The sequence below is a fragment of the Cydia pomonella genome, chromosome 1 (assembly GCF_033807575.1).
Source record: "Cydia pomonella isolate Wapato2018A chromosome 1, ilCydPomo1, whole genome shotgun sequence".
In the NCBI taxonomy this organism is placed as follows: domain Eukaryota; kingdom Metazoa; phylum Arthropoda; class Insecta; order Lepidoptera; family Tortricidae; genus Cydia; species Cydia pomonella.
Genome location: NC_084703.1, coordinates 26852526 through 26870199, shown reverse-complemented (window position 1 = coordinate 26870199; position 17674 = coordinate 26852526). Strand labels below are relative to the sequence as shown.

Genomic DNA, 17674 nt, shown 5'->3' with positions numbered 1-17674 from the left:
AGGCTGTACTCAGTCGGTTTGCCATCGGGCCAACTCCCACGTGGCACCACGCAGAGGTCGGAACCGGTATCAATTAGGAACTGCATTTTAGACCTTTTGTCGGTTATGAAGAGGCGGCTTGTGGCGCGGCAATCAGTCGCCGCATTTACTGAGAGCCGTTTGCATTTCCCGACGAGTAGTTGCAGGGGGTAGTGCATTTCTTCGCTTTTTCACCAAAAATAGAATGATACCAGCACGTACCTGCAGTTCTACTTCGGCTCCGACCCCTGCTCCTCGATCTCGCGTTGCCTCCTCGACGAGATGTTGAGCGCCCTCGGCCTTGATGCATGGACATTTGCGCAATTTGCTTAGTCATCTCGGACTGTGCACGTGTCAGGTCGTCGATGCGTTTCAATAACCCGCCGAAATCGGACGTCGCGGCCGCAACGTGTAATGGCGGCGACGGTGACGTGGCCTCGCAAATTCTGTCGGCGAGATCTGCTAGCTCCTCCAAACTAGCTGAGGCCTGCGAAATTAAAATAGGTTGAACATGCGTCGGTAGCCTTTTCATCCACATACTTTTCATAAACTCGTCGTTCATTCCGCCGTCAGCCAAATGCTGTAAATGGTGCAGAAATTGTGAGGGCTTACGATCCCCCAGTTCCTCATTAGACAGCACCTGGGTAATCTGTTGCTGACGGGAAACACACAGGTACTTAGTTAATTCAGCCTTTAACTTTGGGTACTTATCAGTAGCTGGGGGATTCTTAATAATACCTTTAATCTCTTTGGCATACCTGTGATCGAGTTGTGCAACGACGCAATAAAATTTCGTGGCGTCATCCTTAATACCTGACACGTGAAACTGCGCCTCTGCTTGTCCAAACCAGACTTCGGGGTCGTCCGGCCAAAATGGCGGCAATCGAATTGCCACGCGGTTAACGGCCACCGGCGCGCCAACTTGTGCATCAGCAAAATCGTCGACCGACCGAGGCGGCGGCGCCGTGCCCGCGCCGTTACCATCCTCGCTCATAATTATAACGCGATAAAATTTTCCGCGGTCCGTAAGCACTCTCGGGTCACCAATGTGGTGTTCTTATCTATATGATCGTTAAATCAAACACGAACTCCACGTATAAATATAAACTATAATATTAAAATCTACAAAAGCGCAATGAATAATGCTATAGCGAGCGAAGCGATAGGTTGCGTTTGCGTAAGCGCGAGCGGCGGGGCAGAGCGGCACAGGTGCGGCGTCGAAGGCGATCGGATGCGCTCTGAGGCTCCGTGCAGCGATCTGGGAGCCGGTCCGTGTAGGTTCCCTCCGCGCGTCTTCTTCGCCCCGCTGTCGCCTGGACGGGTTTGCGAATAGTGATGTGCGCATGCAGTCTTGATAATGCGCCACAAATTATTTTTCGCCGTTTCATAATTCATTATCAAAGAAGAAGTTTTTTGCTGTTTTCGTAACCGAGTTTCGTAGTTAACTACGAAATAATATTTTTTTTCCGTGTTCGTAGTGAATTGGCTACGAAACGTGAATTATTTTTCCCAGCTTGGTCATTAATTATCAAACAAGAATTTAATTACTGTTTTAGTAATCGGGATTCGTAGGTAACTCCGATGTAAGGTTATTTTTTTTTGTAATTAGGTACCTACCTAGTGAGTTGGCTATGGAAAGGGAATTATTTGTGGCTGTTCCGTCTCAATTCACTTTTTGCGTTTTGCTCATTAATGTTGTTTAAAGTGTAATATTGATAGCTTATTATGCAGTGAACTAACGTAGGAGTGTGCAGCTGTTCACGCGCTTATTTGCGTGAACTTACTCGTATTTCTTGAACTTTTGTTTATATTGGAAACGATTTATGATAAATTAACAATACTTATTGTAGTTTTAATATGCGATGTATTGACCTAAATAATGTTGTTTTTGATGATTGACATGTTCGAAGCATCGTCGACATTGACATGTTCAAAGCGGGTCGTAGCTTCTTGTAGCGGCGCTAATACTGAAAGGTTGGATCGTAACAGCAGCTAATGAAAAACTAATCTTGCAACGGGTTTAACCATGTTTTAATCGACACACGGCAATCCATCTTGGCTTTTAGTAAAGTCCCGTCTTTACTAAAAGCAACTACCGAACAACGACTCTACGAGCATGACGTTGTATAACTACCGAAAAACGACTTGACATAGCAGAATCATCATAGATTTGATGGAGGCCATACGAGTATTTTAAAAGAAGACGAAGTGGAAAGAATTGAAATAAACACCAATGCATCTTCTTCCTTTTCTTTAACTTTGATGAAGGAGAGTAGAATCTCAACAGAAAAGTTTATACCAAGGAGTTAGATTAGTCTAATAAATTCTTGCTTTATAATTAACTATGAAAAGTGAAAAACGAATGAGTTTCGTAATTAACTACGAACGAAGAAAAAGTACTCGATTACAAAAACAGAAAATAAATTCTTCTTTGATGATTAATTATGAAACAGCGAAAAATAATTCCATTTACGTAGGCAATTATGAAATCGTAATTATGAAAACGAACTAAAGGATTTTGGATCGAACGTACTTTAACTTAAGGCTTACACTACAGACTTGTGAATGTAGTATCAAGAAAAAGTGCAAAAAACATTTCTTAGGTTCTTGTATAAGAAGCTATATACTTACTATCCATTCTTATATCCGACCAAGTACTTATTAGGATCATTAGGTTTTAATTCCCTTGCAGTCAGACGCAATTACAATCTCCTGGTGACAGCATGTGGAGTTTTACGTGGCGAGACAGACTGTCCTGAACTGGTAGGACGAACTGTTAGACTCGCTATTCCATTTGTGCCCATAAATCTCCTGCGACCGCGAAGTCACAAGCTTTTGGCCGTCCCAATTACACGCACTGTAGCACATAAAAACTCGCCTGCTGTGCGGGCTCTAAGGCTGCTGAACTCCCTTCTGTCATGGGCACCAGATTGTGATATGTTTGCAAGTCGATGGACGGCTGTGTATCAGATGTGTCTGCGGTATTGCGAGGTGATGGACGAAAGTTGATTGTGATCTGTTTTTCCTAGTATGTAATCCTATCATATAATCTGAATTGTACAGTGCTTTGGTCTCGACTGTAATGCTGTATAATATATATATATTAAATATTAAATAAAATAAAAATAAAATAAATGAAGGTATGATACTTGAATTAGAAACTACGAAATGAGAACGAAAGAACTAAATAGAAAGTACTTAACTAAAATTTTAATTTAATATCGTTTCGGACTGGGCCGCACTTATTCGTGTCACGTGGTTCTCTCATTGGTCAAGCTTATCAGTAGGGCTATGATGGTCGGGTCTTTATCATTTGTCACCATGCCTGTCACGTTCTAACAAGTATGTAAGTGCGAAAGTGACGGGCATAGTGACAAGTGATATAAATGGAACCATGATGCCACCGCTGTAAGCGTTTATGAGCGTTATGTATTAAGATAGATAGAAATAATTTTTCGTAGTTTTTTGTTCTTTATTTCGGTTAGTTATGATTTTTTTGAACTTGTGTTCCAATTAAACACTTAGCAACGATGACGGCTCTCTTTTATAAAATAAAATAAATAAATATTATACGACATTATTACACAAATTGACTAAGACAGCACTCATATACCTTTTAGCCCGTCTGTAAAGAATTTAGGTGTGCACTTGGATTGTCCTTTGAGCTGGAGACCGCAGGTTGCCGAAATCAGTCGGAAGGTTACGGGCACCCTTCACGCTCTTAACAAACTCAGACACTTTTTGCCAGTCAAAACGATTAAGGTGTTAACTTTATTAGTTAACACCTTAATCCTACCCATTATCGACTATGGTGATGTGTGCTATCCTGACTTAAATGAAGAGCTACTTGACAAGTTGGACCGTCTCCTTAATAATTGTATCCGCTTTATCTTCTGTCTCCGGAAATATCATCATGTGTCCTCGTTTCGTTCCCAGTTGGGCTGGCTCCCTATTCGTCAACGGCGTAATATTCTGCACTCTCTATTCCATTCTCAATGATCCACACTCCCCTGAATACCTTAAACACTTCTTTCACTTTTATGGTGCTTCTCGTGGCCGTCAATTTCGCTCTACTGGCAATCTCTCTCTTTCTATCCTCACTCATAGAACAAGCTTCTTACGCCATTCAGGCAGCACGTCTCTGGAACGGTCTTCCCCCTAACACTAAAAAAGCTCCCAACAAATGTGGTGATAGTATTAAGTTACCCGGTGAATCTATTATAAGAAGAACGTATTTGGATAAGTTTTACAAAGAAAAGTTAAGTGCTATACACGGTGACGTTGCAGACGAAAAATTATGGATATCGCTTGACGAAACAACGGACTTTCTTGAGTACTCGTCTATCAGCTACTTAGATGTTTAAAAATGTAATAAAATAAACACATTGTATTTTTTTGCCTTTTCTAACAACATAAAGCCCGGATTCCCGAGGCATATCCATACTAACATAATGATTGAGGTCGTTCACCCCATGTCGAATCCAAAAAACCGATCACTGCTAATAACAGAAATATCGACTATCGTTGACGCTTGCCTCTTTCAGAATGAATCGCCTGCAGATCTTTATTCCTTCAGCTGGGCGATATTTCTGAATTCAAATAATCGTTGCCAGTTATCTACCACGAGTCTGTGAACGTTTCCAACCTTCACAGTATTTAACAAAGATATACATAATATACAAATACTTAAATACATAGAAATAGAAAGAACCCAAACTCAGGAGCAAATATCCGTGTTCATCGCACAAATAAATGGGGTGTGTAATGCTTAATATAATTATAAATAAGTATCATACATTTGTAATAATGCCATTTGATATAATATTATATGTTATAACAAGTAGCACGCAGGCCGTATAACTAAGTAAGTACAGATTATCATCCCACCTAACCCAACCTAACCTATTCTTTTAAGGGTTTGATTATGCGGGGGCCGAAGTTCAAACCTAACATAAACCACATTTTTGCGAGGTTTTTTATTCTACGGGGGGTCGAAGTTCGAACTTAACCTAACCCTCCTTTTGTGTTTCTGAATACTCTGTCACGCTTGTATCTGTCTTCTATCAGATAAAGTTGAGTCAATTTTGTGTGTCTTTCTAGCTATAGATTATATTTTACATGAAAAATTATAAAAACTAAATTTCATCTCATACAAAAAGCTGCATAAGGTCACCTTTTTGGGGACATAAAACAAGACAACGAAAAGAATTTTGACCCAGTTATTCGTTTGTGCGGAGTCGCAGTTCAAACCTAATCTAACCCATTTATGTCATGCACTCATAATGCTACACAAATAATTATGTGATGTCACTTGTTAGGACAAATATATGCTTGAGAGTATGTAATAATTATGGCAAAGTATATTAGACGAAGTGTAACTATAACTTATGACCATTATACCAATAATAACATTATGTTTGCCGTTAATTAGGTATTACGGAAGTATGCCATTTATTACGTTATTCAAAATAACGATATATCAAACTATAACGTAATTATAAACAATGTAGTGCACCTAAATAAATGCCATTACCAGGTTTTGAACCCGAGACCACCGGCTTCATAGGCAGGGTCACTACCCACTAGTCCAGACCAGGCGTCGAAATCGTCTTTTGTATTGAACAATTTAATTCCATAACGAGTGAACAATTTTCATTGTTGTATTTTAACTATGATAGCCGATCTCTTGTATTTTAATTATTTATATTAATTTCTCTAAATAATGAAAAAGGCTAGGAAGCAAAAAAAATGCTTTTCAATGTCGAACACCATGAATTGACTTAAAGTTCACCCCAGTTTGGTTTCCCTCGTAAAAAGTTTAGCACGTAAATGACAAAGTTTGGAATGGCGTGGCTATAAATCAAACGGAGAGCCGTGTCTAAACACGCGACACAATTTCAAAAGCATCGCATTATGAACACAGGGGTTTCTTGTTACGGCGTCTCTTCTTTGAGCGAACTCCTGCACATAATATGCTCTAGGTACTTACATATTTACAAGTAACTTGCTTGCGGGGAAAGGATAAACTTTTACGCAACTTACTTATTTAAGGACTGTTACTTGATGGCTATTAATATAATTTGAAGTATATAGAATGCCGTGTCATTAATAATAGAAATGATGACACGTCTTGATTTGTATAACAAAATCTAGCAAAATAGATAGCAAATGAGTAATTTATCACAATAATGTCGATATTAAAATAAAACGTATATGGAAAGGACAAAAAATAAGAACCTGAAAGTTTCAAAATGTAAGGGTTATTTTAACTTCCAAATAGGAATAAAGTAAGGGTACCATTCGATTTCCTACCTACATTAACGCAATATTTCATGGACAAAATCGCAATTTTCTGGTTTCCATACTTCAAGATGGGCTCTCGGTGACCATAACGATAACGTCACGATCACTTATCGTTTTGTTAGGAGTGCTTCGTGAGTGAAGTACGACTGTCGGACTTTGACTATAATTTCTAACTTTTTATTTCTTTAAGCCTGGGTCCGATATAGACATTTGATCCTAACAAAACTGATCGATTGATACCATTGATAAAAATTTGTCATCCAGCTTATTGTGTCCGTTTCATCTTTTGTTTCAAAAATATGATCAAGTGTCCTCATTCCGCTCGCAGCTCAGCTCCCTTTTCATCAACGACGTCATATTTACATGTTCTGCGCTCTCAATTCTATTCTCATCGATTCACACTCCCCTGAATATCTCAAACCCTTCTTTTGCCATTTTGGTGCCTCTCGTGTCCGTCAGTTTCGCTCCAAAGCCAATCTCTCTCTTTCTATTCCTCTTTATCACAGCTAATCGAACAGGGAACAACTTGACACGCAACAGTGAAACCGTTCCATTTTGCCCTTTAACTATCAAGAGCAAAACGTATTGTGTAAACTTTATAGTAAGTAGTAAACAAACCACGAGGTAATACCTATCCTAGATCGGTCCTTTGTATTCATTGTGTATAATGTCAATTATTTTTTAATGTACAAATTGGCCTTGCTAGGCATAAATGGTCAGTTTACTGGTATGATTCTTTCGGTCTACCTTATGTAGGTATGGGGCCGTTCAAGTATTACGTAAGCAGAATTATTACAATTATTTACAGGCCTAACTTTCATATCAGTGCGTGTGTTTACTTGTTTATGGATCGTCGTGATGTGACGATTTAGTGACTTGACGGAAGCATGATAAAGCCCACACGTTTTATATGTTCGACTTGATAGCTTCAATTTTACCGTCGGGCAAAAATAATCGTAGGGCATTTGCAGGAAATCTTTGAGTGAAAAATTTAAGCTTAGAGCTAAATTGACTGGAAGATTGAGAAATTGCCCACCATCATCCAAAACCAAGTCATCAACTGTTTGTTTTACTTTTACTGGTGGTGGAAGAAATCTGTTGTCTAGTAATCTAAATAGGAATAGGCAATTTTTTTATTTTTTTTTATTCCGCTATCTAAAGGTTGTCTGAAAGAGATCGCTTTTCAGCGATAAGACCGCCTGTTGTTTACCTCTTCTTTATGTGTTGTATTATTTGAACTGTTTCTGTATTGAGGTGTGCAATAAAGTATATTTGTATTGTATTGTATTGTATTGTATAGGCCACTTATTGGACGACAGCATTCTATGTTTCTACATTTTACAATTTGAAGCAAGTATTGGCTTTCACACACATGTTCTGAATAACATTTAACATCTGTAAAATCAGGAAGATCTGGTTCGCATGGCCCAACATATTTTGCAGTAACGTGATAGCCATTAATTTCCATTGAACTCCATATCTCAGCTAACACATTACCTGGAAACTCGGAATTGGATCTTTCTAAATGTTCATTAATTGTAACGCCACGTTCATCCAAATGAGACCCAAAATGGTCATGAGGCAATATCAAACCAGCCAGTTCCTGACTAAGAGGAGCCATTCTGCGCTCTACTCTGTTACACTTCTGCCAGGAGCATTGGTAGAACAATGCATCGAGATCATGTCGCTTAAAATGTTGTATAGCAAACCCTATAACTTGTCGATAGCGAGGATTTTCATCTGGCCTGCCATCAACCGTCATGATTACCACTGGTTTTACAAATCCATGGTTAGTTTTAGCTAATGCTTGAAACTCTTCAAGTTCGAGAAGCGTCTCGAATTCCTGAGCATGAGTATTAGCAATAGATGTATGTTGGTCCAGAATATCCAACGGCTTGCGGTTGTCCTAGCATATTTACTGCAAGTGATTTTAATACCACCATAAACTGATGGTATTAATTTATGCCGCTCTGCAATCACCCAGTCGTGATGAGGCAATTTGATTCTATATTTCATGTGCATTAAAAGAGGTGCTTGTTTATTTGCAGCATTTATACCAATAGGGACCCGAGCTCTATCACCTTGAGATATAAAAAATACTTGGTCTGGTCCAAGTATGGATGCTATGTTCTCCAAATAATGGATCGATGTTTCAGCGAATTTGCTATCTAAGTCACCCGGGCTCAGGCTGATCTTGTGGTGATCGGTCTGAGCCCGAGTGAGCTTAACAGGAACTGTCGATACATGTCTTCGTTCCTCTGCAGAATTAGATTTTCTGGGAATCACACGAAGATATGTCCCACTTCGACTAATGTCAAATCTTTACGTAGGTAATTCTTGTGTGAGTTCATCAAGAGTTTTTACACTGCGAATAGATTCCGTTCGTCTTCTATCATCTGCTGCACTCCCAAATAAAGCAATATCCGCAATTGTTTTCAATAGTAATGGTTGATCGTTTTCTAGGCTAGGGATAATTTATATTTTATTTCTGGATTTTTATGACAAATATCTTCTAGCTTTCTTTTCATACTATCTCTGTGTTTCTTCTGAGCAACTGCGTTTTGAATCTTCCTGTTTAAAGACTGTTTCGGGGTTTTTAATTCTTCGCGCAACTTAATGATCTGTCTATCAATATGAATATGAATGAATATGAATATCAACTTCAACACGGCTTGGCATAGTATCTCTGGCAGAATACAATGCATTCAGGTTTTTTCGAGCAGAGCAATCTTATTTTTTATAGCTTCCTGAGAAGGTTTTGCTCTCGGCTGTTTGTCTGTATTTTCTGTGTTTTCGATTTGCTGTTGTAATTCCACTCCGGGTTTTAAGGCATCTTCTTCATGTTCTTTAGAATTTGAAGCTGGCTGTATAATTTGTGTTTTTTCTGCAGACTTACGGGTATTCGTTGCCTAAAAATTACAAAATTGTATAGTTACTGCTAATGATTCTATTAAGCTACAAAAACATAAAACTATGACCAAACAGGGTCCTTACATACACACTATAGTGAGTACATCCATAGAGTAAATCCGCAGTTTCATACATTTATCCGATCAAATACAGGGTCGATTATTGAGATAAGAAGGTAAGGGTATGATACCGTTATAGTTACAAGAAAGCGTGCCTAAGAAACCTTCCGTAACTTTTTGAAAAAAAAAACCGGCCAAGAGCATGTCGGGCCATGCTCAGAGTAGGGTTCCGTAGTTACTTTTCCGTCACAATAAGCTAAAATGGAGCTTAAAGTATAGTAGATTGTTAACCAAGGGATGAACCGTGGATGTACGTCTTTTTACTATCAAGGGTAAACTTTTTGTAATAACTCAAAAACAGCTAAACTGATCATGTCCGCTATAGTTTTCATATAATGTCTTTCTTAAGCTCTACTTCCACGATTTTTTTCATATTTTTTGGACCTATGGTTCAAAAGTTAGAGGGGGGGGGGGGGGGGACACATTTTTATTTTCTTTCGGAGCGATTATCTCCGAACATATTCATTTTATAAAAACATGTTTGTTGAAGACCCCTATTAGTTTTGAAAGACCTTTCCAACGATACCCCACACTGTAATGCTGAAGCAAAAAAAAAAAGAATTCACCCCCACTCTACGTAAAGGGGAGCTACGCTAAAAAAAATTTTTTTTTAGATTTTATTGTACGACTTTGTCGGCTTTATTGATGTATATATCCATGCCAAATTTCAGCTTTCTAGCACTAACGACCACTGAGCAATGCCTCGGACAGGCAGACAGACAGACAGACAGACGGACATGGCGAAACTATAAGGGTTCCTAGTTGACTAAGGAACCCTAAAAAACATTTTGTAAGAGAAAAACGATTGATCAACTCAAAATATGTACTTTATTGCTAATCGAACCTATTTCTTATTGAGATCACTCTAACCACATAAAAACTGTATTCAAAGATTATTTGAACCGGCTGGGACCGGAAATCGAACCCGTCAAATACAGAAAATTAACATCTGTATTTTTGTAACCAATCGAAAGAGTCAATCATACCGAATAAATCTACGAGTATATCTACAATTTGAGTTAGGCAATGCCATAATATTTGCTAAATTATGCCGTCTAAATTATTGTTGTGTTAGAAAGTTTTTGGCGATATCTAATATTTCTAGTACGCATACCTAAAATGTTTTCATTACTTACCTTGGAAAAAAAACATAGTAGATTGGATTTATTCTTACTTGCTACTTGCAATTCTTCTTCGATTCTTTTAGAGACATTATTGTCAATATACTTATCAAGTTCTTTGTCGGATTTTGCTTGTAACTTATAATTACGCCACACTTCGTTAACTAACTTCTGTACATTTTGTACATTTGTATTTGTTTGAGATTTTTTTAAACTTTCGAACAATTTTTAGTATATTTTGGTTTTGTCTATTTGAAACGACATCTTGTACAATTTAACTTTGGCGAAAGTGGATCAACGGTAACACAAACATTAACTTGCTTTGCTTTGCTTACAACACTTCAAATCGTCAATCGTACCGAAACGAAACAATAGATTGACGGAAGAAATTTAGACAAGTGAATAGCACGCGGTAATTCCCCTATTCGGTTCTTAGCGAGTACCTAAACGTATTCATTATTTGTGGGAATCCCTGAATATGCGTTTCGTTTTCAATCATTGACAGGGGTCGGACAAAAAGTGCGGATGACGTAAAAATGACGTACTTAATCTTGCACACAGGATGATGTTTGAGTTTGTATTTAAACTTCCGTGTGACATGTAGTAACAAAGTAGTATTAATGAATTAACAAAATAATCGTAAATAAATCCATGGAATTAATAATACAGGTGGTAGGGTGATGTAGTGAATAAAATAAATTTCACGAAACTTGTTACCATAAGGTATAATTATTTGAAATTAGTTAGAACAAGTCTGTGGGATCCTCAGATAAATAGGTTTAATAGTCAAAAGTGGGAACAGTAGGTAAGATTAGCAGTATACGTGTTTGTCACGTACCTCCAAAAACGGAAAATTGCCACAATATTCGAGTAAAGATGACATTTTAGAGCGTTTTCTTATATATTAGTAAATATAAATTTTAGCTAAATATAATCGTGAGGATACAATAGCTAAACAATAACGAAGTCAATTTATTGTTCATTTTATCTGATTGACAATGTGTCAGTCAAAAACGTACTTACTCATTTCAAGTGGCGATATCGTTTAATAAAGAGGTCAATAAAGAGATTGATAAATGATACGTGATAATTGTTTATGAAAATCAAAAATACTATTTGAAATCATCCTATAAGTGGTTTGACGTCATTCGCACTTTTTGTCCGACCCCTGATCATTGACAATGTTTGGGTTGCCATATGTGTAAAAAATTAATTACTACTGCTGTCGTAATCACCATCTAGACCCCCCCCCCCCCAGCCCCCATGACATCAAAAATAAGCAAAGCATAAACCCCCCGCCCCCCTTGCTTATGTAATACTTGAACGGTCCCTATGACTAATATTAAGCAGACTAAGCAGACCTAAAACCATATAATAATAATAATAATAATTCAGCCTATATACGTCCCACTGCTGGGCACAGGCCTCCTCTCATGCGCGAGAGGGCTCGGGCTATAGTCCCCACGCTAGCCCAATGCGGATTGGGGACTTCACATACACCTTTGAATTTCTTCGCAGATGTATGCAGGTTTCCTCACGATGTTTTCCTTCACCGAAAAGCTAGTGGTAAATATCAAATGATATTTCGTACATAAGTTCCGAAAAACTCATTGGTACGAGCCAGGATTTGAACTCACGACCTCCGGATTGAAAGTCGGACGTCATATCCACTCGGCCACCACCGCCTAAAACCATAAAACACAAAAAAAAAGAACTAATTGCTTAATTCTAGTAAATTTGGTTCATGTTACATATTATTAATACATCTAAAACGCGCTATGTCGCTTAAAAATCCTAATGCCTCAAATCTTTCTAATCGCCCACTACAGGGTATAAGGCCTCCCTCTCTTTGAACACTGATCCCTGTCCTGTAGGGTTAGCACTAAAGCGCCGCGACAGTATCTTGCGCGCGAGATAGTAGACTATCCATCATTTTCTAACTGCACTAATTAAAAAGTGACGCGAGATACTTTCGCGGCGCTCTCGTGATAAGCCTACAGATACTTTTAATCTCATCACAAACGACCCGCAATTTTCCGAATGTCATCCATCCATCGAACTAACGGACGCTTATTTTATCCCAACGGGCCACCAATCCGTTAACATTTTCTACCAGTTTTTTATGGAAACAGGTTTAAATCTATTTAAAAATCTAAAACACATTAATATGTCTGATATGTAGCGTTTTTTAATTCACACCGACAAAATGGGAAGTCCTAAAACAAATTCTGATTATATTTCTCGCAATCGAAGCAGAGAGCATATAGGCTACAGTTTCAGCTTTATTCCCAATTTTATAATCAATTCCGCCTAGAAAATTTGTATGAGTTATTTGTAACTTTATCAATGAATTAATTAGTAATTTCTCCGTGCAATTTCGCAGTGAGCTGCTAGTGCAAGCTCAGCTACAATGTACAATCTACTATTATACTATTTATAATATCTAAGTCTAAACCTGATTCAGTCTAAACCTCATGTCTGACATGACAGCTGTTAATAATAAATCTAAAATGCAAAAGAAATTATACAAATACATAAAACTAACGAAATATAAAACGTTCTGGCAACCAAGTTTCGCAACCAGTTGTTAAAAAAGAAAACCTATTCTTGTTTCACATCCTCAGTTGCCAATGAAGAATCAATCACAATGCTTATACCTAGCTGTAAGAAGCATTTTATCGAACTTCGATGGCACGTTTACTTACGTCAAGTGCACGTGTTATGTAAGGCGCTTAGCACACTGGATCCGATTCGCACGTGCTTTTTGTGATATAGGAGGCCAACAAGCAGACGGATCACCACTATAATACTTGCATAGCTTTGTCTCGTTCAAACATCGGAGCGACATGCGAATGGGATCTAGTGTGCTAAGCGCCTATAGCGTAGTCTTTTGGCACGAACTCCTTTTCTTCCACCATAATATGGTTGGCACTTATTTTTGGTAACCACTTATCACATTGTTAAACTTTGGTCTTCGGTTGGTCGGCGGTCTTCGATTTGGTTTGTTTTTAACTGAGCTATTAAATGAAATCCATAATTTTATAGGGTAACGAAGTGTTTCGGAATGGAGTCAAAACTATAAGTAGCTGGTTTTCCGTTTGAGATCATCAATTGTTAGGGTTTCGTAGTCGCCTTTGTAGTTTCGCCACGTCTGTCCGTCCATCCTCGGCTTTACTCCGTGATCGGTCCAGCGTGAGTTATCCTTTATTTCGTTCTTAATGTCATTAGTTTACCTACTTAATTACCTTCTATAAAATGCTCGTCAAATCGATTAGCACTGACTGAACATAAAAGATTTACTAGCCAAGTACTTCCCAGATACTGTTAGAACTAAGTAATGAAATTCATCAGCTGCTTTATTTGCTCTGTACTGAAATAAACAGAGCTGCTAAGTCTACGAAATGTGAAACTTGCATCTGTTTGCAGCAGCTGTCGCAAGCTTGGTATGCTAATGACGTAGAGCGTGAAATTATTAACATATAATATATACAATTATGATCCTAAATACGTAAGCTTAAATAAATGGGAAAAGAAAAATGATGTTTCTTAACTTTCGGGGACATATGTATGAGACCATATCTGTTTTTAAACCTGTATAAGGTTCATGGTCAATGCCATCAGGAGATGAAGTAGGTACATACACATGCTAGCTGTATAGTAATAAAAACCGATCTGGTGGAACAATTTATGTATTCAGGCAAATTTTGTTTAAAATTAACCTGAGTACGAGTATACTATATGAAGTTTGTTTTGTACTCTGTAGGTACCTAATATAAGGCACAGAGTATTAATTATAATAATAATTGAGAGCGCACTATTCGCCAACTTCAGTTTGGCGAAGTTTTTGTATGTATATAAGTATGTATTTTTTTGAAAAAAAAAGCAAAAAACTAATCATGATTAAGGGCAATTCTTGCAAAAGACAAGAAAACCCAGGAAGGTATCTAATTAGTCCAAGATAAACGTTGCTATAGAGCGTTTCTACATTGTCCGATCTGATACCGGATGTCGGATAACCCTTGGAGAAAGACAGCTGAAGAAAGGCTACAAATAAACATGAATTAAATGGATAAATAAATTTAAAATGCCTTTTTTACTTCTTTGTGGTCATATTCGACATCATTCTATCAACATTAGTGAAGTGCGTCATATATAAGTTAACACCAACAAAGAGGTTCACATAAAAGGAGGCGTAATTCTTAACGAAGTTGACACAGTCAATCAGTTGTAGACAAACCGTGATAGGCGGACAGGAAAACAAACATGCTTCAGTAAATAAATAAACCAGATGTTATTTTTTCAGTAAGTATCTGTTTTAATTCAGAAGTTTCCTAGTTTTCTGAGGTGAAAAGTGTTGATATCCTTTAAAAATTTAAATCTTACTATTCGTTACCACTAATATAAGTTTGCGGCGCTCTAAATAGACTTTGGGTCTCTGGTCAGTCGACTTGAAGGCCTTTATGAGGGAACTGTGCACTATCGACGGGACTAGTCGACACTGGAAGCCTATGGCTGGCGCGTACCTTTCTCAAACAGGTGCACTACATTTTTTATATTTCCTTTTTTATATTATAGTTTGATATATCGTTATCGTAATAATCGTTATATCGTTAGTTCTAACAAGTGACATCCCATAATTATTTGTGTGGCATTATTAGTTACATGATGTCAAATAGGTTAGGTTAGGTTGGTCTGCGAATCCACATAAACGAATAACTGGATCAAAATTATTATCATTGCCTATTTTATGTCCCCAAAAAATGTGACGGAGTGGAGCTTTTTGTATGAGCTGAAATTTGGTTTTTAATTTTTCTCAAACGAATTTTGTAAGAACTACCAAGCAAAAGAAGGGTTAGGTTAGGTTAGAACTTCGACACCCCGTAGAAAAGAATACCAAGCAAAAAAGTGGTTTAGGTAAGGTTTGGACTGCGCCCCCGCAGAATCAAAAATCTTGAAAAAATAGGTTGGATTAAGTGTGATGATAATCTGTACTTAATTATACGGCCTGCGTACTACTTGTTTTAATAATTATGTTAAATCTTACGATATCATTAAATTAAATATTACAAAAGATTTTATACAATATAATTATGTATTTATACTTGATAAAATTGTATAAATAATTACGTTATAAAAAAATATAATAATAAACAAAAGTCATTATAAATCATGTCATTATATTACTTAAAAATTATATTACAATAGGCATTAATATCAATGACAGTTTAGATGATATCACAATATAACACAAGAAACTTATAGTAAAAATTACATTATAACATATATTAATATATCAGATGGCATTATAACATACTTATAATAGTTTTTTTTTTATAATTATATTAAGCATTACACACCCTTCTCAAACGTATTGCCCTAGCGATACAGCGGAGTAACGCCGGCGGCATAATAGGGTTCGTGCCGCAAGCCGACCTTTTGGACGGGTGTTGCAGAGCAACAAGGTCAGTAGAAAAAGACAGCAAATAAAAAAATGTAGGCGCGAAAAGTTGACTTCCCATGGAAAATTTGAATTTCGCGCCTTTTTCTACTGACGAGTTGGGCGTGTTTCAGTAAATGGATAGTTTTATATCTTTTTTATATAACATGCTCAGCTGAAAGTGGGTCATTATTGATCTAGAAAGTGCGTAGAAAATGATACTTTTCTGCTCTAGTGACACACATTGAAAAAATAGTGTCTTAATTGGTGTAATTTAACTAATCCCGCATTAGATGTAAGTAAACTGTTCAAAGAAATTATTTTTGATTTCTTTTGTTGAATGGTATTTACATCGATTTCATAAGGCGGGAACCAAAAGGAATGTACCAAAAAGATTGTTTTTAAAACTTACACTTGCGTAAGTGAGCACAGGCAGAATCATATACAGCCACAGGTAAACATTAAATGGGGTTTAAAATTATTTAAAACTTAGCTTATTTTACTCATTAAATAATTATTTAATATTTACATTTTGAAAATAAATAAGTAGTTTCATTTTGTTGGTTGTACGAGTAATGCCATTGACTATTGAGAGTAATAGAACGAAAAAGCACAAAAAAATAAAAGAAAGAGGTGATTTTATTTTATTAAATATCTTCTATACTCAGCCTCTATGGAGTACCTAGTCATTGAGGCTAAGGTACGCGGAGTCAATGTGATAATAGGTGTGATGTCCCCCCATGGTCGATTATTTTACCTCCCTGGAAAACACTCCCTCTTCTGTTGGCTCCGAGTGTGCTCATCACATAGTCATGGGTGACTTCAATACTGACCTTTGATTTCATCTTACCCCTCAAGGCAACACACCGTAACTTGGATTCACCTGATTCATGGTTAGATGTTATTCTCACATCCTCTACGGAGCACGTTGTCACTGTGGGGCAACTATCGGCGCCGGGGTTTTCACGGCATGACTTGATTTATGTCACCTACAAAATAAAGGCACCCAAGCCGAAGCCCACGATAGTGCGAGCCCGTAACTTTGTCCGCGGGGACATTGAAAGACTGAAGCTTGATGCCACCTCTGTTGACTGGACACCGACGTTCTCTGCATGGCATGGTTGATCAGAAAATCACATCTTTCAACACAGTAGTTCAGCAATTGTTTGATAAGCATGTACCGGTGCGGGAAGTGCGGTTACGAAGACTTCCGGCTCCTTGGATTACCAGCGGCGTCCGAATGGCAATGAGAAGACGAGATAGAGCCTTCCGGAAATTTAAGTGCGATCGGTGTGACGAGAACTGGCGTCTATTCAAAGTTGCTAGGAATCGTTGCAATCAAATGGTAAGAGCTGCCAAGCGCCGGCACATCTACGAAAATGTTTTGTCTTCTTCCATGGCGGACACGTGGAAATTCCTGAGGTCTCTTGGGATTGGGAAATCAAACTCGGCGGTGGATTACTCTTCATTTTCGTTACATAATTTAAACTCTCATTTTTCCCAAACCTCGTTGTTAGATCCCGTGGTGAAAAATAAGACCCTCTCCATAATTGCCTCTCTTCCTTCTTTCGACATTTTGCCATTTGAGCTCAAATCGGTACTACTGTTGTTGAGATCAAAAAGATAATAACTTCCATCAAATCGAACGCCGTTGGTCATGATGGTATAGGACGGACCATGATCGCGCCTATCGTCGACAGTCTTTTATCAATAGTTATCCACATTATAAATTATTTTATCCATACCGGTGTTTTTCCTTCCGCCTG

At 37.7% G+C, this 17674-nt stretch overlaps 1 protein-coding gene across 1 annotated transcript; it reads right to left on the bottom strand.

Annotated features, from left to right (window-relative positions):
* Nucleotides 1-248: 248 nt before the first annotated feature.
* Nucleotides 249-1012, bottom strand: LOC133529956 (uncharacterized). The gene is made up of 2 exons (XM_061867746.1): nucleotides 363-1012; nucleotides 249-318 (listed from the first exon to the last, which is right to left on the bottom strand). Exons 1-2 carry the CDS (start codon nucleotides 1010-1012, stop codon nucleotides 249-251), a joined length of 720 nt encoding a protein of 239 aa, XP_061723730.1.
* Between the last annotated feature and the right edge of the window lie 16662 nt (nucleotides 1013-17674).

What these genes read in the sequence shown, in the direction of transcription:
- LOC133529956 (XM_061867746.1), bottom strand. Translation starts at nt 1,012, where the DNA reads ATGAGCGAGGATGGTAACGGCGCGGGCACGGCGCCGCCGCCTCGGTCG. An exon ending in GACGACCTGACACGTGCACA is followed by an intron (nt 319 to 362) that starts GTCCGAGATGAC and finishes CCATGCATCAAG; the next exon opens with GCCGAGGGCGCTCAACATCT.